The sequence below is a fragment of the Phalangium opilio genome, unplaced genomic scaffold (genome assembly GCF_054372755.1).
Source record: "Phalangium opilio isolate 3A_F unplaced genomic scaffold, DU_Popi_V2 ptg000082l_1, whole genome shotgun sequence".
Taxonomy (NCBI): Eukaryota; Metazoa; Arthropoda; class Arachnida; order Opiliones; family Phalangiidae; genus Phalangium; species Phalangium opilio.
Genome location: NW_028324189.1, coordinates 299,763 through 326,249, shown reverse-complemented (window position 1 = coordinate 326,249; position 26,487 = coordinate 299,763). Strand labels below are relative to the sequence as shown.

At 39.5% G+C, this 26,487-nt stretch overlaps 1 protein-coding gene and 1 long non-coding RNA gene across 8 annotated transcripts in view; one reads left to right on the top strand and one right to left on the bottom strand.

Moving 5' to 3' along the window:
- Nucleotides 1–26,487, top strand: part of Tet (Ten-Eleven Translocation (TET) family protein) — a 74,975-nt gene that overhangs the window by 26,179 nt on the left and 22,309 nt on the right. For 2 of the 7 annotated variants that reach the window (XM_089847268.1, XM_089847266.1), the window contains 3 exons: nucleotides 5,469–7,067; nucleotides 14,385–14,459; nucleotides 26,216–26,431. In XM_089847268.1, coding sequence (XP_089703394.1) covers nucleotides 5,505–7,067; nucleotides 14,385–14,459; nucleotides 26,216–26,431 — 1,854 coding nt within the window. In that variant the 5' untranslated portion in view covers nucleotides 5,469–5,504. Of the gene's footprint in view, nucleotides 1–5,468; nucleotides 7,068–14,384; nucleotides 14,460–24,634; nucleotides 25,091–25,398; nucleotides 25,553–26,215; nucleotides 26,432–26,487 lie in introns of those variants that run through there. The other 5 variants (XM_089847273.1, XM_089847271.1, XM_089847269.1 and 2 more) reach the window with 4 other exon arrangements.
- Nucleotides 21,091–21,746, bottom strand: LOC149650670 (uncharacterized). Its single transcript, XR_016370931.1, has 3 exons — nucleotides 21,672–21,746; nucleotides 21,554–21,605; nucleotides 21,091–21,494 (listed from the first exon to the last, which is right to left on the bottom strand). It is a non-coding gene; the product is annotated as an uncharacterized LOC149650670 (long non-coding RNA).

Here is a 26,487-nt window from a genome sequence, read left to right as displayed (position 1 = left end):
AGAAATTTTCCTGGTAAGTTTCTTCCACGAGCAAGGAATTAATTAGTTAAAATTCCCTAATGTAGTAGCATTGTCGATTCAGTTCAGTTCATTTGGTTTATGATATCTTCAAGAATTGAAAATTTTAAAATTTACATGAGAAACATCATCTTGAATTTTATTACGTCATATTTGTACGGATGCCACTTCTAAATCGCGATGTAAACTGAACTGAACTGACTTCACACCCTAAGGCTTCAGCTCTATGTTACCCCTGACGTGCACACATGAGGTTAAAAATATAGATTTTCCCACAAAACAGACCGTATGGCGCGCAAACTAAAATGTAGTAAAATTGCGCTGTCGGTTCCTGGGTCAACCGATAGTAAAATTACCACCGCGGATCTGTTTCAAATCAGAGGAGAAGATATTTGGGCAAAATGTCACATTTTTAACTCCCATTTATCCAATCGTAACTACCAGCCGTTTCCCCAATAAAACCCAGTAAACTTTGGGAAACCGTAAAAGAGTCCATGTGTAGTTTCGAGGGGCCAGATACTCCTTATACCGTAAGCTTTAAACCACGTAATGATAAAACTCTTTGAGCTAGTCCAGAGCGGCACGAGAATTGATTATTGTCCATCATCCGTATTTATGTTCCAGTCTGAGCACCGCTTTAGAAGTGTCGATCCCCTCGTATGAATAAACGCCAAAAAGCTGCAAATCCCATCTCGAATTCCGTTAATGTTTCGAAGCTTGAAAAGAAAGCAGTTTATCAAAGAACCAGAGTTGGTTTTTTAGACTTTTCCCAAAAAAGGGCATTTATAAAAACACAGTTCTACACGATAGCTCTGGAAAAAGTCTTTCCTCTCGCAATTATATTCTTTCTGGCGAACACTAGCCCCGCGAGGGTCCTGCCCAACTGAAAACCAGAGGGGTCGGATAGACGAAATTCATATCAAGTTTGAAAAAGTACCTTTTGAATTGTCAGGAAGTTTCTGCACAGCTCCTCCCCCTTTCTTAACATTAACAGCATGCGCTTCAGGGATGCCAGTAATTTTTTATTGGACCTGAATCGAACAGAATACTTCAAGTTACGCATTCTGTTGTAGTGTAGATAGTGGTTGAATTGCGTTGTTAATTAAGATATGGTCACGAGTTCTGTGTTCCAATTAATTAAAATTACACCCTTTTAGAAAAGTTTTTAAGGTACATTATTATGTTTTAAGGTCTCTCAGTTTTATAAACGCGAGATTATTTTCCGTTCGGAAAGTATCCAACCCCTTGGGTAAAACGACTACCAAGAGCCAAGCAAAGCTTTGGAGCAGTCCTCTCAAATTTCTTCTGTACAACCATAACATCTGGCTGCTGAACTCTTGTCGGTTCCCAGGTTGTGTACCGAACCATGTGTTACATTGGACCAGCCATAGCCTTTTTTCTCGTTTTAAGACTGACCCCCCCTAGCGGGCACCACCCCTTACCTACCCCCCCCCCCGTCCTTATTTTCAGCCTGACCTCGCTAACTCGCCTTGCCCTTTCCCTATTTTTTTGGGCGACCTTAGGCATAGCTCGGGTTTCTTTACTTGGAACTTAGAGAGGAGAAAAGGGCCAAAACCCGTTCTTTAGGACCATAGTATGGTGGCTATAGATTCTTCCAATCATTCTCAGTCTTCAGTACGTACAACCTTAACCTTTAGTTATGTATAATAACGTGGTTCAAGGCGCCGAGGGTGGTGAATTTTCAACTTGAACTGAACTATGGGGTTTGGTAGCCGCCTTGCCTATAAATGCCGCTTCTGTAGTTTCGATCAATCTTTGCAGGATCATTTGACTTGTATCTGATATAAGTTGACAGTGTGGTTAAAGCTATTAGCGAGGGTTTCATCTCTATCCTTTTTTAGACAGTTTGGTGTGGTTATTGTGTACGTTTTTTTTTTCTTGTTCCCCTTTTTTGGACATTTGGTGGTGGTGCAGCATCATTTTTCAAATAATTTCAAGTTGGTTGGGAATTTTGGAAATGTATAATTAAAAATTTCTCTTTGGAAATATCGGGCTGAAATTCGACCATGTAACTAATGTTTGGTTTGGTTTGGTTTTGAAGTAGGCTGGACTTTCCAGAGTGGCCCAATATTTAAAAATATTTAGGGCTAGAATGGAGTTAAAAATAGTTGGGCCTTCCACAATGGGTTTTATAATATATGGGCCTTCCAGGGGTCAAGCTATGCCAATCTACAGGCGCCATGTTTACAATCTCTATACTTTAATCACAGTATTGTTTAAGGTATTTTTTAACAATGTCTAATTACACTTCAAGGGCTTTTCCGATGTAGTTTCACGTTGTTAAATCGCAATCTGCAATTCTGGATACTTGAAATATTTTTTTTGTCTTATACACAAACACTTAAGACGGCTTTACCCATCGCCCGAGAACGTTACAACCCCCAACGAAAGAGACGCCAAAATATTCTATTTTTATCCAGCTTTGAATTCGTTCTAAAATTAGGCCATTGGCGCTCGTTTCTCTCTCACGTGTAATGTTGTTGCGCTAAAATCCCACCGAGAAATATGCATCAAAAATATAGTGAAAACCCTCTACCGTGTTTATAAATTCTTTGAACTTTATAAATATTTATGGTGAATACATCTACTAATGTAAAAACCAGTGTTTCTTCAAGAAATAGTTGAGCAAGTTCTATTATTTCGACCAGGAATACACGAAAACCTAATAGGAATAATATAGTGTCTCCATATTTCCTATGCTGGTTTTGTGGGCCGTGCTGGGCCTTTGACAACGCCTCACCAGGCGTCGCTTTACCTCGAATCTATGACGTTTCATCTACGTCACTTCATGACAAGCTCTCAGAAGCGAGGGACAAACTTATGGAACATATCTCATGCACTTAGGGCTGTATATATTCCTTTTTTTGATAAACCATTTCTTGGTTCAAACTGTATAATTACAAAGTTACCTATCCATATCCATTTAACTCAAATAACAATGGCAAAGTCTTGTGTTTTAAGGTTTTTATAGAGGGGGGGGGAGGAAAGACCAAACAGTTCAGCCTGGTTTTTAAAATTTTAATTTATTCAAACACATTTTGTTTACAAATTGCGGATTTGATTTTTTTTATTTATTCTCTCTCGAAAATAGGTCGTCCTAGGTCATCTGTGTTTTTTTAAATATGGCCACGGGTGATTGGCTATACACCATCGTTACGTTTTATTGGAAGTAATCCAAATTTAGACGGCCTGAAAATTTGATTAACGTCTTTTAATTTAGTTGTCAGTTTTTACCAAAAGATTCGAAACAGTTTTGGGCCGCGCTCTTTATGATATTTTAAATTTCGTTTGTTGTTTGTTTCCTGGTACATTAAAGCTATTGTTCTTCGATAAAAAAAGGTACCGTTTGTATTTTAATCGGGGGTCAGAGGTTATCTAGTTGTAGATTTGTTTTTTAAAATAATTTATGAGAGTGTACTAAGTTGCTAGCTTGTGCTAATCATTGGCTAAACACGTGGCATTTTTCAATTCGCGCAAAATAGAAAATTAGAGCCAACTCTTAATGAATTATAAAGCACGTGACCTGATCACCTTTAACCCCTCGAGAAACTATTGTTAAAGCACGCGAAATTTCAAAATTCAAATCAAAGCTTAACAATTTTTTTCTAACCTAAATTGAAATGAAAATAAGATCCCTTTAAAATGGTAAACTGATTAATTTTTAATCTGGATTTTTTTTATTTAATTTAGTGTTCCGAAAAATATAATATCAAAATCTGTTTGCTTCGGGTCTCGGCTCGCGCTAGTGGTTAGGCTCTATGATGGATTATTTTTATATATATAACGGGATATTTTTCATAAAGGTTTTCTGCAAATATTATTCTTCCGACTTTTCGGTAAGGTCATTATTGAAAGCGGCACCCATATTCTAAATATAAAAATTTTAGTGAATTTTTATTTTTAGTTCCTTTCTGGCTTACGAGGTTTTGGTCTTTTCGTTTTTGGTCTTCTCCGACTTGTTTTTAATTTCTACTCTCCGTTCCCAAAACGGCATTTTTGGCGCTCAGCCCAAAGTTTTACGAATAACATCAACTAGCGTAGATGTAAACCTTTTTTTATAAGTTGATCTAATTGTGTTGAATCAGTATTTTGGATACACTTTGTGACATATGAACTTTTCCGTTAGGACCGTAATTGATGTTGGCTGTAGTTACTCTCGGAATTTTTAGATTTATTAATAGTTTAAAATAGGCTTTAATATTCAGTTTTGCTGCGTAATTTAATGTAGGTCCAAGCTAGTATTTTTCATTGGACTTCATGAAGCTTTCAGAAAATTTACCGTGAGTTAGGTTAGATTAGTCCCGGTTCATTTGAGGGGTCAGGTTGCCGTCTGTGACCAATTTCCATGGGCTTTCTTTACCGTTTGTGACCATTTTCCATTGACCTTTTGTGACCGTTTACCATAGACCTTTGCCTATCTACTTAAATGTATTTCGCTTAAATTATCCTGTACCATCTAATTAGTAATTTAATTTCGTAATTTTTTTATTGATTTTTATGTAGCTGCTCCAAATTATAGACTCCACCCAAATAAATTTTATTTTTAAAATATTAATCATAATTTTTTAAGGCGTGGTTAAATTTTATATATGATATATATAGGAGTGGTTACCTCAAAAATATTTTAATTGGTATCGACTTTAGAGGATTAAGACGTAAGGGGGAAAGGGGCAAACATTTGGAAAAACATTTTTGTGGCAAAGATACATTGTAGATCACTCGTGTCCCCCCCCCACGACCCCCTGTATCCGGCCTGGCCTGTATGAGATATTTACAGGAAAAGCGATTTCATACGCAGTCAGACTCTATTTTATTTATTTTCTTTAATCATTTAGAAAATCCGCATCGAAGCGAAAATGTCAGACGTAATTTTCCGTGGCCGTATAGTCTTGAGTTCATAATTTTTTTTTTTCATATGAAATGGCTGGGAAACAATCGAAGGGAATTTTTTCGGTCTAAACTCGTTTCGTGCTTTTAGAGTCCTTGAAAAATGCATTTTTTCATTGCAATTCTTCTTTCGGTTTAGATGGAAAAATATTGTAATATTTTGCGCCATTTATATTGTAGGCAAAGAAAATATAACATTAGTTTCATTGTACTCAAAAACCTTTACAAAGTTAAATATACGATTATACGGTGTAGTGGGTTAAACGGACGTTGTGTTATGCCAGCTTTCGTTAGTTCTGTTTGTATTTGTTTTGGAGTAACGTCGGGTTTAATTGATTTCTGTTAATCTTAGTTACATAGGCGTGGGTGTCCCGCTTTGATCGAAATGAAAGAAAAAAAGAACTGTTCGCGAATCTGTGATAAATTCCATTGTGTTTGACACTAGTACTAATTGGCGTTTCAATTTTGACCCAAATACGAATCCCATCTCGTTTGTAAATTGTTTTGCAAGGTCTAACTCTCCGTTTCATTTTTAATTACAGATGTGAAACGAAAAGGATATCTGCAAAGTGCAGAGAATGAATGATAGTAGGCAGGCCTCTCTTCCGCCGGGTTTGCCTGGAAACTATGGGCCGCAACCTACTCCGGTCGGACCCGGCCCGGGTCCATTCGTCGGACATCAAGATCATTGGGGACCAATGGGTGGTGCGCCTCATCCGCACGCACCACCTCCATACGCGGTACTACCCGGACATTGTCCTCCAGAATTTTCCCTGGGTGATCCGCTAAGAGCGGGAGGATTCCCTGGCGGGGGCTATGGACCACCCCCGGGCGTCGGCCCACCCCCGCATCACGGATTCGTGCACGCGGGTTCGCCTTTCGACCCGACTAACGGACACCCGGTTCAGCAACAGTTTTTCGGCAAGGGAAACCCTTCGTTCGGTTCGTCGGGGTTCGGTAACAACGTGCCGTTTTTGTACCACAATTCCGGTTCTTCGCCGTACGTCAACAACCATCATTTAACGTCCGGTAAAGGTGGTAGTCATTCGCCCCGGGGTGGCTCCGCCAAACACGGTGGAGCGACGGACGGTGGCGGAGGCCAAAATAACACTGGGGAGCACCACAACTCCGAAGGATTGACCGCCCGGTTGTTGGATAAGAATTCCAATTCCACTTCTTCAACGGACGCGTTAATGCCCACGCCTCCACCCCAAAGTCCGAGAGACCAGCCTCCGCGAGAAGGTACGCCGGCTTCCAACGTGGGATACAGACCTTGGGAACAGATCGGGGCTGGGGGAAACTTCCAACACTCGCCTTCCAGCCAAAATTCGCAGTCGCAAGGAATGCGCGACTCGCCCGGGATGAGACCCAACAGCGCCCAACAAGGTCCACCCGAGCCAGGCGACAATCCGCGAACGCCTTCCAGACCACCGTCTCAACATTTCAATTCCACTCAGTCTCCGGGAAGCGCCGGTGACTGTCATCCTCCCAACGATCGTATTCCGACTCCGGCGGAAAAACTGAGATCCATGAATTCCGCCACTCCGCCCGTGTCTTCCGGCGGTCCCCAAATGCCCCCGTCGAGCCCTCATTTCGGACCCCAACACCCTCATTTTCCCGGAAATCATCATTATATGCAAACGCATCACCACGGAGGACCTTTAGGGCCTCCGCAACACGCGCCCTTCGGGGGTCCCGGTAGAGGGGGTCCCAACTTCGAGAACGCCAAGCAGATGAAGATGGAACCCGATTCTTCCACGCAGGAGAATTCATTTCAAGTGCCTTCCATATCATCGACGACGAGGCAACCCTTATCGGTAGGTGGGGGACCCGGCGGCGGGATCCCGGGTGGTGTCGGCGGGCCCCACATTCCGCACCACCACCATCACGCTCCGCTTCCCCCGGACCACGGTGGATGGGGGGACGGAGTCATGACACCGCCTAATCCCTTGACCCCTCTTGGGACCCCCTTGCAGGACCCGGACGGTAAAGTTACCAAGAAGAAGAGAAAAAGGTGCGGGGAATGCCCCGGGTGCATGAAAAAAGAAAACTGCGGACAATGCGGACCCTGTAAAAGCGTCCGAAGTCATCAAATTTGTAAAATGCGGAAATGCGACCAGCTCAAGACCAAGAAGGAAAAAGTAAGTAAAGTAATGCGTAAAATACATACCTTTATAGTGTAGTGCCAATGTCGTGTACGTACCCTTTATTATCTCTTAAAACTCCATTAGCCTAGTCTAAATCAATATCCACCAAAAACTTCAAAGCGAATTTCGAGTATTGTCTAGACAGTTCGCTCCAAGTAATCTTAATTTAAATATTTCTCCATTAATTTCACTAAGCAAACTTTGACCTTCATTTTTTATTACTTTTCAAAAGACTTAAAGACTATAGAAGTGCTTGTAAGTAAATTTTAACGCTATTCGACTGGCGTATGTCCAAGAAGTGAGCCATTTTTTATAGCGTAGTCTCTAATCGACGGACAGTCCGATAACAAATATAGCAAGGACATCTTTCGGGGGATTAATGGTATTAGGTAAAATAAGGCGGATCAGGGAGCGATTATTAGTCCCGATGTTCATTTTGAGCCCTATTTATCATGCCCCCTACCACTACATCGAATCAAAATCAGAAAAAGGTCAAAATTACCATCCACAGGACCCAGGGGGTGTTGCCCCTATAAGCCAGGGGTTACCACGATGCTTCAACCAGGACCTCTACCATGCCATGAAACCATTTTCGGAACTATATATTTCTTCCCCCATCCTCTTTTTTGAAGCTGGTTCCGGCCATTGTACTTCCCAATTTTTTTTTATCCTCTTGGCTCTTACTTTACGGGGTCGCCCATCTGTTGCCCTCCGTGATGCCTAGACGCTTATAAATGTACGGGCAGCGTTGCCAGAGAGAAACTCTCTTCGTCTTTTCTCTATAAACAGTGGTCCCTGTTTGGCCTCGCAGCTGTTCACCAGTTTCAAACGATCCATTGTTCGTTGGTTTAGCGACGGCCCAAAGAGCGACGAGCTAAAATTTTCTTCTTCCAAGCAAGCTCTTTTGGACGCGTTAGCTGTCTGACTGACTATACAGGCTCATCTTGTTTTCTCTTTCGGACCATTTTTTATGCCAGCGAAATGTTTCTTTCGTTTAGGCTCCGGAAAAAAGCCGATTAGTTCCGCTTTTGAAAAATAGTCTTCGTTAGCATCCGTTTTTATATTGTTATAAACTCCGTATAGAATTTCTCGAACCTTATGTCATCGGATAAAAACTAGACAATTTTACGCATTTTATTATTCTTTTTTATTCATCGATCTTTGAGACTTACCATTCCAGGGAATTACCGTCAGGCATCCACGTCATACAAGAAAATTAATGGTGCTTTCTTAAATTCATAGACTTGAACTTTTAACCTGAATGTATTGGATCTGCTACCAATTTAGCTTGTTAAATACACGTATTTAGTGTAGAAGTAATTTTTCGGAGCGCCAGTTGGGGCAGGGATGTTTCACAATAGCGTATGTCCTGTCTCACAGTCTCACTATCCAGGTCCCTCGCCTACACTTCTAAGCATATCTATGACCAAAGTTGACACTAATAGTTTTCACTAAAGGGGATAGAGAAAATTCCTCCCCACTCTCTCATCTTTAACTTCAGTGCAATGTTGTCAGGCCCTCCGTGAGGCGTGTACTGATCCAAACTGAACCGCTACCCTTCCCCTCCCCCCCCCCGGTAGTATCTTGGCTCACAAACGGCCTGGCGACACTGGGGTAAAAACAGTGCGTAGATCAACTTTGAACTGGTTAAAACTCCAGGATATTACCATAGTTAGTGCCCGAATGTTGTACAACGGTTTGTGTACTGACCCTTGCTCTACCTGGATTACCGTGGTAGCTAATTTCGTTAACTTTAATCTCGCCACGGGCCCACGGTATAAAGAAGCGGATGAAAGGGTTATCTAAAATTCGAAGACGATATAAAAAATATTCTCTTAACCTCTCTGTGTGTTCCCATGAAACTAAATCCGGCGAAGGATTTTTAAGGAAGGGGATGACTTAAGATTAAACGATGACAATACCGGTAGCGAAAAACCTATTCTTTACTTGGGCAGTCGTTTTTAAGAGAAATATTTTGTAGTAGGATATGTAGTCCTATATGTACATTAGAAATGTAGAAACCAGTTAAGTCCAGGGCTGGCAGTTCTTGAATAGACCAAAGATATTCAAATATAATGGATGACATTTAGTAGTGTATAGCCAGACTGTAGGGTTTTTTTCAAGGGGGCCTCGTTGAGGTTAATGCCCGTGTCTGGGAACGTTAGGCAGCTGCGCTATAATTTGGGAACCCTGGTTTTATATATATATACAATAGAAAAGAGATAGATAGAGTAGGTCCATAGCGAAACAACGATTATGAGCTGGATTTTTCACTATTTTTCTTTTCATTAGACCTCGCGTAAAAGTGTTCACCGAAAGAAGAAATTAATTGCTATTTCTTCCCTCGCAGCCTTCCCTTTTGTTTGCGCTGGCTTAATTAAAATTTTCCTTAATCTAATTACTAGCCCAGTTTTCGTACACGAAAATTCGTGCAGATACGCTATTGGCGCGGTAGAGTAACATCTTGCTCGATTGTTTAGTAGGTCTAGATAATTATTACACTGATTTTTCGGGCCACCAACATGCAAAGTATTTGGGCGGGGTTTCAATACCGTGAAAATCTAAATTATCCAAGTACTAGGCCCTAAGATTTTTGGTTTTTGGTTTCGACCTCCCATGTGGAGAATTTTAAGAACGTAAACCATCAATCTAATTTTCATGTTTATGATGATGTAAGAAGTTAATAAGTGTAATTGTACGTCTCATGTGGTTCTGCATGATTACATGCCATATTCTTAACTCTCATTTAAAGCCTCAGAACGTAAGAAAAAACCATATTGGTTATCACAGTTGTTAGAGCCATTTTTGAACCCATTAAGGCCCATGCAGAATAGTCAACAATTTTACGTTCGTGTCGTTAACTTCGTTTTGGTCACGTCGGTACGTTCATTTCCCTATTCAGATGTGAGAGAGCAGACGACTTAAAACAATCAAGTTTTTATTCATATATCATTTTTAATTTGTCTTAAAATATTTTGGCAAAAATGTTTATGGAAATGTACATAGACATAATGAAATGTCTGTCTCAATGTAAAGAATATGTATTTAGAAATGAAAAATATCTGAACCATTGGCGCCTGAACAAATTATAAACGGTTGGAAAAAAAAGGAACAAAATAAAACGTAAACAAAGGCGAAAGCAGATGTGTTTGGGGGTTTTTAGCCAGAAACGCCTGCGCTATAACGAAATAGTTTTTCGTCTGAAAAAATCTCTCTCTAATTATATCCACATGTATCATGTCCAATAATCGCGCTAGCTGTTTGTTACCCCAGATGGCAAACAGATTTCGTTCGCGCTTTTTGATTTGGTTCAAAGAGAAATGTCAAAATACGATTTCGAAACTGGATTGCAATTATCAACAACGTTCAGCGGTAATGGATGACATCACGACTTGGTTAATTACTCATTTATACTAAATATTTAGATAAACCTAAAGCTAAATCTTGTTTGAAGATCTAATTTTAATCTCAAAAGCTTGCGAGAAAATTATCTTTGGATTAACTAGTAGAGAAGTTTTTTGAAACTAACTATTGCTAGATTATAGGCGTTGGTTTAAAAATGGTGGTATCTTTTTGGGGGAAAAAGTAGGTCAGCGGCAATTTCGTGTCTAGTCTGGCTACGGTCATTCGGCTCTAATTATCGCCAAATAAGCAAGATGTATCTACTTTAATCTTTCTCAAAAGATTTTCTACTGCCCATTAGGTATATCCAAACAATTTGTTAGAAAGCTTTAACACGTTGAAGGTTATTTTTCTTTTGACGGGACCCCCGTAGGGCGCTCACGACTTTAGCGGTCGGTTGGAGGCCCATGCAACTCCTACCTAACCTGCATGGGCATTCATTTCATGACTGGGAGGTCGTCTTCGTTATTAAAGCTTGATAAAAACTTTTATATTTTTATTTTATTTTTTTTTTTAAGCTCAATTTTTATGGGAACTAGCTTTACTACCTACCATATTGTTCAGATCGAATCGATACAATTGCGAGTCGTGAGAAAAACGGCCAATTTCAGCTGCTTTTGAGGTATTTTCTTCTTTTTCGGTTCCTCCGCAGTTGGAAACTTTAACAGCTCAATTATAGCTACACATACTATCGTGCTAGGTATTTAGAACATATCTTAGGTTAATTGCGTGTCAAGAACGGAAAGAATCTCACTAAATTAGTAAATTTCGGTTGCTTGGGAAGACTTCAACTTACTTTATAACAACATTTTATCGAATAGCCAATTCAGGTTATTCGCGTTTTAACCTAATCCGTGAAAACTGTAGCATATCCATGTTTTTATCTTACTTCGTGGCTACTTACCCTTGATATGAAAGTAATCCATGACTTGGAATATGAATTACGAGTATGATAACATGAAATATATAATCATATTTCGTTGGAGATGTGATGCAATGTTTACTGAAATAACAATTCAAGTTCAACAAAAAAAAACAATATCTGGTTTCAGTCATTGCTAGTCGTTTTAGTTAAAAAATAAGTCGGCTTTCTAGTAAATTTAATTTGAGTTAAATGTAAAAAAAAACCCTTTGATATAGTTTCTTTCATTCGATGAAATTAGAAATAAAGAAATATAATCTTTTCTTTGTCAATTTTGTCTTAAATTCGTTAAAAACTTTTGCCCTTTAGCCATGGCGTTCTCGTAAAGGCTGCCATGCAGGGTGACGATAGTTAATAACCCCATATTGGCTTCTACATCCATTTTTTTCTTCTCTTCTTAAACATCTTTCAGAGCTAGATTATTAGAGAGGTAGACCTTGAATTGTCTGAGGCCCGGTGATTGATACTATCTTTTTTTAAGGGGCATATTTTATCTCGAAATTTCATTATAACTTTACAGAGTCTCTTTTCTTTCGCTTCTATAGTAATGAATAATTTTTAGTGACAGAGGTAATGCGATCCGGTTTGCACTTTGAGCGCGGCCAAGTTAACTTTTAATGGGGTTCTACTATAGTTTTCTCGTATTGTTTGATTTCGTGCTCTGTTACAACCTTGGAAAGGATCTAATGAAAAATATCTCAATGTTAAGCCTTTTTCAAAGCCCTGGATAATGTCAGTAGATGAACGGATGAGGTCTATAGGTTGATTGTATCTGAAAATATTGTTTTTCTAATTAGGTGTGGTATTTTTACGCGTAAACAGAACGCCAAATGATAAGAAGGCTCGAGCCGTTCAGTAACATTTTGTTAAATTTTGAAGCGTTCATTTTTATGGCATTTTCGTTGGAAAGCCGCCACACCTATGATTAAAATCTTGAATTTTCATGCCACGGATGTGTTAAAGAAAAATTTCTTTTCGAGAATGTCGTTTTTGTGGACTATAGCTGGCGCTTCTAGAACAGGTAGATTGAAGCCGCGTTTATTCATAGACAAACAAATCAGGACGCCAATTTCGAACCATCATTCGCATTTCAAAATTAATACAACTTGGCAGTCTTGGCTGACGTGGAGTCAGTTTTTCCACTAAATGTTTCATGTGTTTGGAATTTGTTTACTAAAAGTTTCTTCCTTCAAAATTAAGAGAGGTTTTAAATACTTTTAAGCTATCATAGGAGATTTGGGCATTTATACTGGGGTCATACGACAACTGGGTGAATAAGACATTTGGGTGACAAGGCCTGGGTGTCCGACAATTGAGTGGGCGACAGTTGGGTGGCAATGAAACCGACAGAACGTTGATTGGGTACTAATTTGTTGATAAATCATAAACGTTTGGTGAAAGACGAAACCTAACCTGACCCAACTGAACTAAACCTAACCTGGCCTGACATCATAGAACGTAACATTTTTATCATCCAAATTTGTGGTTTTTAAGAAGTATGGATTTTTACAAAATAAACTTTTTATTCACTCAATTGTCGCTCACCCAAATTAAAGTTCTCGCAATTATCGTCACCCAAATGTCTTGCACTCAATTATTTTATGCTCCCTGTAACGCGTTCATTTTTCAGTTAACACTTGGTAAATAAGACTAGACACATGCATTGGCGTCCTGGTTAGCATTTTCTCTATGGTTTAGTCTAAGCAGGTATCATAGTTGGCGTGAGGTATTTGCTGCCAGACGTTCCTTAGCTTCTGCTTGAAATATATCTATATATTAATTTCAAAGATGACCCGTATATAATTGCTCGGGGGAATAGCATTGGGGGGGGGGGGTTCTTCTTTCAAATGCGGTTATAAGATCGTCCTTGACCTTGAACGCCGTTTATTTCTTTTAGCTATAGCTCGCTCGCTCGCTTGGCTTTTGGGCAGCATTCCCAAACAGGTTTTTTTGTAACTTATATACTTGATTGCTAATTACGAATTTTCTGGTTGGCGATTTTTATAAACTATGATGAAGAAGCCGACCACTCGTTTGAATTAAAAACAGATGTCTTGTTTTTCATGAGAATTTTCTTTACATTATATAAAGCGTATGAATATGTATGGAATAACACAACGCTTGAAAGAACTTTATATTTAATGTTTTAAATTAAAGAACATCAAATTAGTAATTTTAGAACAAGCTCGAGCTGTCTCTACATAACGAAGGCATACTTATTTAACATATCTTATAAACTTATGATTTTTGTATAGAACGTCGCATCATTTTTGACGTTATACAATACAGGCCTATAATTGGTTGCGAATAATTTCGGCCGCGGCCCAAAATATTCCGCTCCGTTTTTTGCCTCAGTTTCTGCTCCCGTGAAAACCAGCCTTAACACTGAATAATTTTTATTTATAATATTCAACATCAAGTTAGTCTGATGTAAATAAACCAATTTTGGCTAATACCCATAGCAACTGAAGTTATAACGAACAAAGTTAAACAAAGAAGGTTATTTCAGTTTATACTAATGGTCTCTTGTTTTCGTATTCTGTTATGTTTTGAAGGACTTCATATTTTTGCATAATATTTTAGCGTGATTTACTTGGTCATTATATAAAGCGAACTTTTTTTTTTCATTTCTTAATTAGAAACCAGTTTAGGTTCAAAATTTGGTTCTATTATTTCGTTGGATCGTTTTTTTTTAATCCTGGTAATATTAAAGTTTTCGAAATTACCATAATCGTCTAGTACTCGAAATTTAATGACGAAAATTTAATGGCTTTAAAAACATTAAATACCAAATCTTCTTAATCTACGATTTTTATTATAATAAGAAAAATACTCTATTAGTAAATAACCCTTTCGATCGGAATTGGATTTTGTTATTTTGTTTCGGAAAGTAATTTCATGTTGACGTGATCGTGAATTTTGTTCAGTGTTTATTTGTTTATAATTTAGATATTTATTATTGTATTTTTGTTTGTTTGTTTACTTAGATGAGGGCGGAAAAACGCCAGTTTCAAGCCAGTCAACTTAACGACGATGACCCAAGAAGTGACAGCTCATTTAAGGTGAGTTCACGTTACCTTTAAAACCATGATATGATAATTTCTTGAAGTTGAAAGTGCCAACTTAACTTGACACTACGATTGACAATTAGTGTTTTAACTACAAAACCAGAACAAACTAAAATAGTTCCACCCTAGCTACCATAAATGTTACTTTATATTACGTAACCATAACAATGTCATTTCCCTATTAAGGGCTTTTGTAGATAGAATTTTTCTTGAGAAATGTTTGTCGGAAGTCATATTCGTTACCCTTCGGGTTAGTTGTATGTCCCCGAGTAGTATTGCTCAGGAAGGGAGAAAATGTATGGTACCACCAACCAACCACACTTACATGGCGCACAACATCTTCCTTTTTATAAATAACGTTACACCTTCGGGACACTGCGGGTCCGGATCTAGGAATACAAGCATGGTTTCCTGCCTATGACTGATTTTTGCCTCTCTCGCTCGCGCCTTAATATTCCGTTTTCCTCGCTGATGGCCGCCTATGCCTCTTTTCCTCCGGGTCCCGAAAGGTCACGAGATGACGTTAGGGCCAAGATAGGGAACGCTTCAAACGTTATTGAATTTTCCCTTCAAGCTTTGGGGGAAGCGCGAGGCGAGCCAGCCTTAAGCCTTCTACTTTCATTAGGACCACCTATTTTACTATCGATCGAGATTCTGTTTTTCATCGGAACTTCATTTCCTACGCGGGCCTCGTTCTCCTTTCCCCTTAAATTACCCCTCTTCACCTCCTACCCCCCCGACCCCATCTTTTCCTTTTTGGCATTTAAAACTAGGGATTTTCGTTTTGAGGCCTTGGCGCCCAACGGGCCTTGGTCAACGATATTTTGAGATCAAAGCGAACCCCTAGATACATTAAAGTGATTCAATTAATTGTTCAAAGGAGCTGTCGCTTGAACAAAAATGATAAATTTATCCCATTCTGCGGATTAAAATTACCGAATTGAAAAAGAAATAGGATAGGAAAAACGTCATAGTGAGGTCATAGTTCAGTTGGCAATATGGACGCCCAAAACTGAAGGGTCGCGTCGCGACAACTTTCTTGTTAATTTGAAGGTTTGAGATTGTTTCTACCAATTGAGTTTGCCAACTCTCTCGGGGAATTAAAACCTCTTTAAAGTTAATTCCTCCAAGACAATCTTGATATAGTCTCATTGAGGTTTGGTTAAAATTTACCCATCGCGACGTACGTAAATTGCGCAGAAATTTCCAACCAAGTCTTAAGCGTAAACAGTCATCGTCAAACTACATCCTATTTGTCGAAGGCTATCCCTTATATTCGTCATGGAATAGATTAGACCAATTTAATAAGAATCCCGCGATATTTCGTCTCCAATTCGCGTATAAAGCTTTCCTTTTTGGTGTTTGGTCTAAAATTGTACGCGATAAAATGGCCTATCTGTTTGTACAGCATCTGCGAATCTGGATTGGAAAATCAGGGTATAGTAGCTCGCGCTTGCATGGTCGAGTTTTCGAATATAATGGATCAATTAAAAGGGAACCGTTGGTTCCTATCGGAGGATGTTTTCTAAATTCAATATTTAGTTAGCATTTGAATATTGGAAAGCTCGGAGCTCGAGCATGATAGACGGGGAAGAGAGGGAAAGTGGGTAAAGGATTTAAAATAAGGATTTCAAGCAAAGCCCGTTCGTATTGGATTTTCGTCCAATGATTATAGCGTAAATTTACCACCTTCGGGAATACGAGTTCAAACGGCCGTTAAATACGCCCCGTAATACCTCTTATATTGAATGCATCCTTATGTATTGGGATTTTCAACCAAAATCCTATTTCCAATATATATACTATAAGCGTGTCTTTACACCTTAGGCCAAGTAAATGCGACCAATTTGTTTAAAATATTAATAATATTAAAGTTTACTTTTCTCGCAAGGTGCACCCTTAACTCACGCGAAATAATTCGTAAATCTCGTTATATTTATTAACATTATATGTTTAAATGGGTATAGGTCCTCAAAAAATTGCCGTGAAATTTCATGGAAATGTGGTGAAATTTTAAAATAATTTGATAAACACTTTCACTATGTCAATAACCCAAAATATTCAGCGTTATACATTCATTCATCCATATAGGATCTTGAAGGTTTCGGTATATTTGCGTAACAAGGCTCGAAAGAGCTCCTCGACATGTCATCTTCAAAACCGTCCCGCCTTATAATCTTGGAAGAGCCTCGTATCGAATATTACAATCCGTACGCTATATTGGCTTCATTTCCAAATATCTATTCGATACGATTTGGTTATTACCTTATTGAATTAATCTAATGTTAGGCACATATTATACTAGAGTCTGGGCATTTAAAATACGCGTTATTAAGCTTCCGAGTCTCGCCTATCTCGCCTCGGCGAATTCAATACCTTAGCGTGTAAATAGATGAATACGAAACCAAAATCCTCTCTGAAATTTGTCGAATTAGGCCTTGAAAATTAGACCAAGCTATTGAATGCCGCGAGAGTGTTCTATTATCTTAAAAGGGAGTAAGAACAAACGGGCGAATTAACCAGAGCGTCAGCAATGCCCCTAATCTAACAGTAATTTCACCCAATAGAGGTTCGCGCTTCAATTGGTGCTACGCATTCTATGATGTTTGCGCCGAATGTTTACCGTTTCATTAACTTTCCTCGTAGAAAGAAAATCACGCGCTTGTTCCGAAGAGTTGAGGGACATTCCTCGGTCGTGTGGTCCCATCGTGTTAGCCCAAGATCTTGACCTCGCGGATACACTCCTCGTTAGTTTCTAATAGGTCAATATCGGGTTTTAGGCAAATTATATCGTCCAGGGACATATAACGAAAGTTACGGTTGCGTGCCACGAACGTTTGTTAAAATTAACTCTTGCATTGGTTATACTATTGAAAGATGGAACGACAAAAGTAAACAATATCTTAATCCCGGCCGGTAAAAATATGAACGTCTTTGACTTTAGGGGGGTCATAGAGCGTTGACTCTGGTGTTAGGCCTTGCGTTTAAAGTTAAGACGGGGCCAATAGCCCCGAGATGAATACGGAAGACAAGGGGAGAAAGAAAAAGGGCTCGAGAGAAGGGGCCATAATCCTATCTCCCTTTTGTTTTGACGCTGTCTCTACCTCCTGGAGCAATTTGTCGCCCTTTAAAGGCCCTTATTGACGCTGCTTACTGCCGGCCCTACTAAAACAGGAAAATTTCGTTCGCCCATTCCACACCACCCGGAAGAAGGCGGGGGATTGAATACTTGTTTTTACCGCTCCCGACAGCAAAGATGAGATTTTTTTGGCTCCCTTCTTTTTCTTATTCTTCTTCTTTTACCCACTAACCTTTTTCTGCTCTTTTTTCCGCTACGGCTCTCGGTTTCCTTATAAGAAAAAGATGTTGTATCAGACCGCCGGGCTAGGGTTGAGACGCGGGGATGGCTTGTAAGTGAACGGGAGGTGAAGGAGGATGAGAGAGGATGGGGTTTGGCGGCGTCGGGGAGAAATCTCTATTCCCGTCTTCAAGAGGCTGCCTCGTCGACCCTCTCTATTTTTAGGGGACTTTCGTTCAAGGCTCGCGTGCTTCGCGTTGCCTTCGAGGGATAAGACAAACGGACTTTGCAATGCTTCAAAACAATCTTTGCGAGTCTAGCCAACCTCAAACCCACAAAGTCTCCTCTGAATAGAATGGAGTGTTACCAGGCAGTTGCGAGTGCAATTGCTATCTACAACAGACTGAAAGCCTTTAATTCTGTTCGATTCAAATCATTCAGTTCACAAATTACTGGCAACCCTGAAGCGTAGTTAAAGTTACGAAACTTGGTAGGAAATTTCCCTTTATCTATATCCAGATTTTTTCCGATTGTGAGGTGTGCCAAGTTTGAGTCGACTGTCGTACCCCTCGGTTGGTTTCGCTTCCACCATCCCACTATTAGCGGAACGTTGAACTTGTGTAGTACCTTGGCTAGGCCTTGGTTATGAGGGGGGGGGGGCGACCAACTGCGTGAGGAAAGAGACAGGGTGGTGTGGTGTGGTGTAGCGGGCTTTCCGGCATCGCGTCGCCGATGAAAGGCGAAAGCGAAAGTCTTGGGAGTTAAAGGTCGACGGTCCCTTCTCCCCCATCCCATTCTCGTCTTCTATAGCTCCGAGATACGAAGGATGTATACTACCTTCTTCTTCTTTTTTTATATGGCGAATTTTCTCTTTAGGATGAAGGTCAAGGTTGATTTGGGAGACAGCTAAAATAGGGATACCCCATCCCGAATGACTTTCCCACATTTTTCTTTTCTTCTTATTTGAAACAAATCTTTCAAAGCCACCTTCTTGTATAGGAAACATACTGTTCGCCGGGAAAGGCGGTTAGCCTTTTGCTATGGGAAATGGTTTATCAGCGAATGAAGACGCATTTTTGGGAAAAGAAATTATAAATAACGTTGTAAATGAAGTTGTAAGATAGGGTAAAGGGTTGACACATGAACACCACCAACGCCACCTGCAGCCAAAACGTTATAATTTCACAATAGTCCGGATATGTTTGACTTAATATAAATCGATATGTTGATAGGTGTATGTTTAATGCGAAAAACGTTGGACTATTCTTTAGTGTTTTACCGGATGTAAAAGATCTATAATACCATACCGGAAATACTCCTTAACATTTTGCTTTCAAGCGTGCAGATAACAACGAAGTGTATTGTCTTCGGTCTGATGACCTCCTTAATAATATCTTTGCTCTGGTTCTTTTTTTCTATGTCGGGGCAAAAGTTAAAAGACATTTCGGTATACCTGTAATAAGGGTCTTTGCCTGCTATAATAACTATACCCGTGTTTTGATTATAATTTGTTCATGTTATGGTTGAATGGTTTATATAAACGCATGCCCATGAGAACCCATATCCTCCAAAATCGTAGATGTTACTGAATTCTTCAAATCCTTTGAATTTTTACTAAAAACATCTTATAATTTACTTAAAATGATAGACAATTCCTGAAGAGAAGCTCGGTGAACTCGGGCTCCGTCTGGCGTTGTTTCTTGGCGCGAGGGCGATAACCTAAGAGGGCTGCAGCCTCCTACCTTTGTGTTGGTTTATCTTAATGGAATAGTCAATATCTAGGAGCCCTTGGCCTTTGATTACCACTACTTAATCCAAAAATAATATTTTCGTTTAAAGGTGCACTTGGGACGCTAGCTAATGCGACCTTCAACGTATCTTCTTTCTGTTAAGACTTAGGGCATATTTAGGTCATACAACGTAGACAGAAATAAAACCCACGCAAACCAACGGTATGGGAAATCCCGCTCGCTTTTCACATTTCAGGAAAAACCAAAAAGAAAAAGAGAAAAAAATCAAATCGGTATAGGGTTTGAAAGTTATTGTGTTGGAGGCTTAATTTTGGAATAAGTCAATTCCTTTAGGGAAGGAATACTCTTTTTACCCCCCCCCTCTCCTTAGTTGTTCATCCATGTAACCGAGTAGGTAGCAGCTAGTGAAGAGCGTTTATGGAGAAAAGAGAGGGCAAATGAACTTTCTTTAGGGCTTTTCTTATTACGTAAGCGTTAAGTTGTGGATGCCCCCTTCTGGGGAAGATCCGGAGGTTTCTCTTTCTCTCCTTTTTTTAAGGCGGATTCTATCACGCGAAGGAAAAGGGTAAGAAGGAAGGGGGGGGGGTCGAGGGGATTGAGCAGCGGGGAGGGATGATGGTATAGTGATGTTGGGTCGGGGGAAGCCCGCCGCCCGAGTGTGTTACGTCTGGGAAGAGCCGGCTCTTTACCGGGATAAAAAAATTCCAAGCTAGAAACGTATATACGGAGAATGACTCTAGTGTAGTGTATAGTGTAAGTAGGGAACGGTTTTGGTAGACAGGAAAATGGGGCAGGGTATAGGAGACCGTGAAAAGAACGCCTGCTAGAAAACAAGAAGATAAAAAAGAGGGATTTTTTGGCCTTTTTCTCGGCGGCGGCGATCTTTTCCAGCAGCTAACTGTTGAGCGCCAGAAACTTTTTCCCGCCCAATGCCACACTTCTCTACCACCACCACGCGACATCCAAAAGGATAATAACCCGTTCACTCACTCTGCTGGCCTACTTTACTTCTTCCTTTTTCCTTCCGCAAAGGAATCAACTAACCAACTATCCACTTTTGCTCTTTCTTTTAAAAAAAGAGAAAGGCAAGGATCCTTTCCCAACTTCTAAGATGCCGCCGTGCCATTGACTTCATTCAATGATTTGGGCAAATAGGGTTCTTGGCTTCTTAATGGTTAGGAAAATGATCAAACCACCGTTTTGTTTGGTCTTATATTTGAAACGTACAAATGAGTAGCATCTTCACGTGTAGTCGCTTTCGAGAAGCTCGAGAGTGCGTAGGATTTATGCCATGCTTTTCTGCACAACATAGACTTTCATTTGTCACAGATAACTCAATACAAACCGACGAGTATACATTGACCACATCTGGTTTAAATTCAGTATTAAAGAAGCAGAGTGTTGTTCATCCTCAGTTAGCCTAGAACCCTTCTTTTCATTATATTATCTCTCCGATATAACAAACAATACGGAGATCCCATACGGAAGCCATAATTCTAAGGACTTATTACACTATTGTTAGATTACAATAGCATCTGCCATTACTTATAGTGAAAAATTAATTTTAACATTTTAAATTCTTTCTTTATATCACATTCCAAATATTTCGATCGGGTTTTCTTAGTATGATATTCGCTTTTTATCGATTTTTGTCGTAAATTTTATATTCGGAAGTTCACTTCATCTTGGGAACTAGGAAAGGAAGTTCACAGAGAGAGAGAGAGAGAATATAGCGGAAACCAAACAAAATATAGGCGGCCGTAGTATTTAGTGCAATAATAAAGAGGGCCGTTTTCATTTGTAAAGTATAGTAAAGTAGTACGAGAACATAGGCAGAAGAGGTCGCTGTTGCGCCAAGCGCGGGAAAGATGAGGCGGCGGCGGCGGGGGTGGGAAAGACCAAATGATGAGAGGAGGAGAAGGAATTCTTATTGTCGGTTGCCATGGTAACGCTTGATCACCCTCCGTCGCCAGAGAACTTCTGGAAAAGAAGTTGAAAGCGTTTATTCATTTTCTTCTTTCGTAGCTAGCCATGCTTACCAGTCATTTATAGTTTTTTAATTTAGTCTTCTGTGGCAAGTTGAGACGTTTTCTGGGATTGGGAAATACATTTGAAACGGTTTAAAGAACCGATGATGAAGCCTATTTAAGGTAATACTTTCTACTCCGTTTCGAGAAATCTCTCTGATTCCACCCGCATAGGCAATTCGACCGGCGTTAGTCACCGCGCGTTTCCCAGTCTATATAAAGATCCTTAGGGGAATGCAATATCCTTATTACTATTTACGCTTCTATCTTGGATAAAAATCTTTTAGGTCTTAAGTGACGTTGAAATTTTCCTCCGCTACTAGGCCTAGAAAAAAAAGTTTCATGCAAAACAAATATGCTTATTTAAACAGAATATAAAAAAATTCTTGCATTATTAAAGCCGCGAAGAGAAAAATATATACATATATGTAGCTATATATAAATCGAGAGTGACGTCATGGGCAAATCCAATTGTATCGATTTTTTTCTCTGGGAGCTTTCTTTACTAGGTTCGAAACGATTGAAGGCAGGCAGTGGGCCTGGTCGACTGCTTTGCCAAATGCAGGCTACCATTTTTGATGTTTACCAGCCTGCCTCGATGCGCGTTTCTTCACAAAGTAAACGTCTTGAACAGCGAATGAAATTTTTGGGTTTATTTTGAAAAATAAGGTCGTTAAAATTGAGGCGTGGTGCCCTTGATATATTTATATATATATTTATATCTAGCTTTTAAAAAATAATGAAATTCACTTCCTCGCGTGGGTGGATAACTGTTTACTAAATGTAATATACTAAGAACGTTCATGTTGTTTTCATTTAATGACCATTTTTGGAAGTCGTTATTTGGTATGATAATTTTTCCAACTGTCTTTTCGTGTCAGGCAAGACTTTGTTGACAAAGACAAGAGCTGCAAATGCATTATGGGTTTGGTTTGGTTGTTAGGTCAAACTGGTCATCCCAGAAAAAATATAACCTTTCCAATCAATATTTAGGTGTTAATTTAGAAATCGAACTATATGAAGTTGTAACACTTGGTTGGATATGAGTCAACGTTTCTCAGGCTCGGCATTGATTTAGTCCATATATTATTTTGTAACAGTTCTATATGAAATTCAACTTATTATAAGGTTGGGGATTTATGTGGCGTTATTTCTACCCTTTACCCTTTTCACGTGGTTTAACTCAACTGCTAGCTCCTCCCACTTGTCAGTATTCCGATGAGGTATGACTTTGGTAAGACGACTGGAAACTTCGCAGGCATTTAGCATGGCGCGCCTAAGCCTTTCCCCTTTATTGACCAGTCAAACTTCGCTTTCGGCGCAACTTTGTATAGGAATATTGTGGAAATTATACGGACCGTAATTTAGTGTACCTCCAGCAAGCTCTAGCCTCTAGCTGCCAGAAATAACGGGGGGATAGCGCACGCAAAATGGGGGTCAGAAGGGGCGCGGCATTCCCCGAGTTTGAAATTTTATGACGACTGGAGCGCCGTTTTGGGCGGAAAATTTATGACCCTGCTACGAGTATCGACGTTTTAAACGCCTGGCCCCTGTAGTCGCGGCTTCACTATGGTGCTTCGATCGAAATTCAGAGGCCCCGGAAAAGCGAGGCGCGCCAAATTCCGACGTAGACCCTAATGACAGAAGTTAGTCATTCGAAGTAATTAGCTTCCTCGAAAACAACAGCCAGAGAGAGTGAGAGAGTTTCCAGGAATCAGTGGACGCCTGTTCCGTTTAAAGGCTCATTGTCACTCTGGTTAGACTATTCCATTCATGCCATAAGAGAAGAAAACATCACAGTGAACGCAGGCTGCGTTCTGGTGTTGCCTTTTGGCCAGAGGGTGTTTGCTTCTCTTATGGCATTAATGAAATGTTCAACTGAGAGAGGAAGATAAGATGTAATTTACTTCATGTAATTTACTTCTGTTAATGGAACGGGGAAAACGCCGAAACGGTCGTATTTCGATTGCATTTTATCGATTTTGATGTAAGAGAAGTTTTGGAGGTCTAATACGTAGGTTCAGGGGACGGTACCAGACGCCACACAGCGACTTCTATACCGGGCTAAGAATATTAAAAATGTATCAGTAACTTAATACAATTACTGAAGGAACCTTACCGTTGCTGAAGCGTGTTTTTTAAGCCTAATCTATATAGTCTTTTTTTTTTTGTAATTTATCATATAGGTCAGGCTTATTCTGGTCCGTGTTTCTATATATTGAATGTTTCAGCAGATGTCGGTGGGATAATTATATATAGATTTTTGGTGGTCGATTTTGTCAATTGTAAGCTAGGTTTTATGTCGTTAAAGGAAGCTGCGCTTGTTAAAACATAGTGCAATATTTGGTTCTCGAAAACCTTGAATTTGATTTTCCATGTTGCATTTTATGCAAAGATTAGCTCTTCCTGTTTACCCCTCCAACATTTTGCCAATGGCTCTTAGGGTTTACCTTCCCTGGGTTTTGCCAATGGCACTTTGGGTTTACCTCTCCAACATTTCTCCACTGGCTCTTTGGGTTTAAGTATTTTCCTTTCCACAGTTTATCCATTTCATAATTTTATTTATCCCGTTAACATTACGCCATTAAGTCGTCAACACCGTAAGGTATTTTTTAACAAAGTTTTAATCATTTCCTTTTGTTTAAAAGTGCTTAACCTGCGCGCATTTATTTGCCCTGAGTTGCGCAATATTTGTCCAAAAGATCTAATCTAACACAACGCTATGATAAAAAGATGAAAAACCAGTTTTTATCAAGTTATAATACGTCATTTAAAAGTACTTATCACGTAAATAGCCTTCTTCGATGAGGCCCAATATTATTTTCACGTTTCTTATATTACATTCAGGAATATTTATTAATTTATTTTTATTATTTTTTTTTCCCTATAAATCCGCATATACATATTTTGTAATAATATATTAGTATTATTTATTATCAGTATACTATAAACTTATTTTCGATAAGAGCGTCTAACACGCAATCCGTGACTATCCATACGTTTCCTTCTAAATAAGTACGCCCCAAATGGGGCCTATGCTAGAAAACTTTTGAGAACGCGCGTATACAATACACTATAGCTACGAAACGGAATCAACTTTTAAACGCTTCCTCAGTCGGGAGGCCTCGAAAACAGGTCTTCGCGTTGAAAATAACGTTAAACAAATTAATACGGACGGTGCATTGCTTAATTTTAGTTAAGAGTAGTTAGTAAAACCCTGAATTAAAGTGTAAAATATGGTTTTTATCCGATATCGGCTCAAAGTGTAAACGATAACGAATCGCGTGGAACCCTCTCTTGGTTAAGAAAAATTCAAAATGGCCGCGGCAACCAACGCGTTGTATATGTATATTTTGTTTTCGCTTTTATAGGCGCGTTAACGGCGTCGAACTAGCGATATCGTAACGGTTGCGACTCCAAGGCTCTAAGCCAAGGCCCAGTCGCAAAATATCGTCGCAGCAAGTGTTTTCTTTCCTACTACGGTTCGGTTCGGCTCTTAGTGGTTTTCTACGTTTCATTAAGCCTCTGCAGCATCAATCTTGAAACTTTGTACGTAAGACGGCCCGGGGTGGGGCTAATTTTTTCTTTGATTTTCGTTTTTGAAAAACAAATATATATATATATGCATTCATTCATTCATTAGTTAGTCCCCCGTACCGTATGTCGAACATGTGGTTTTTTTCTATCGCAACAAGCTTAGCTACATCCGGTTACGAATACTTTACCAGTACTTTGTTTTGGTTATGGAATACGCTGCAGGGTGGAATGGAATAAGGCTTAGCGTTAGATACGATAAATTCGACACTAGCGCCATTTTTATGAAGCAGAAAAAAAAACCTTCCCCAATTTATCGACCGGTTTTTTTACTCATGGATTCGTTCCCAGGGAAGTCGGTGACCCTCGGTTGGATTTCAAGGTTTTTAATTTGAATAAAATATGGTTAAAATGGTGATTTAACGCGAGTTTTCGTTAAGTACTGTTTCTATTTATGGTGCGAATGCCCTGTTGGAGGTAAATGATACTTTGACCTTATGGTTTATTTAGGGTTTCCTTTGGTGTGTGTGTGCAACTGCATTTTAAGGGGACGAGGCTTAATATTTGTTGGGAAGGCCTCTCTCTCTCTAGTTCGTGAAATAAGTTGATTACGTCAGAATGACCTAGAAAATATAACGGAACTAAGTGCTTTGGCTTTTAGCTATGGTATTATTGATTCGAACTTTCTATGGTAAATTTAGAAATAAGTACTCTTTGATATTAACGTTAATTACGAATGCTCACGCTTCGGAAGCGTTATGAATTAATTATCTCGGTAATCTATACAATTTCGCATCGCATTAATATTTTTAGTAATTAGGAATAGTGCACCCAAAAATATCTATTATTTATAATCATTTTTGTCCGTTTCATTGTGGGATTGCGTATAAATGCAAGCTAGCTAATTATTTAATTTATGGCAGACTTATCAAAAACCAATACCTTTTATAGTATGTACATGAATACATAAAACTATTTTTATCTTGACTTTGGTGTGTCAATATAAAAGATTACTCTCCTTGAAACTTTCCCCAGAAATTATCATATCTCGTGTATATTTCCGTTTAAATATAATTTCGAATATTTATTATCAAGTTGAAATTCAATATTTGACGTTGGAAAATTTTATTAAATTTTCAGGCATCGGGCACTTTGTCCGGTTTGAAGGACTGCCCGAGTTCCCCGGGTTCGATGGATGGTCTCGGTGGCGGAGGAGGAACGCCGACCGGAAGAAGAAGCATTAATGGAGGCGGTGGAAACGCGGGAGGACCTCCCACCCCCACGGGTTACCCCAATAATCCCCAAGGAGGACCGGACCCCCAGCAAGCTCCCATTCCAGGAGTCGGGCCTCACAGGGTGAGTTACGTTTCCACTCTTAAAACCTCCGGTGCCATCTCGCGCGCGCCGCGTTA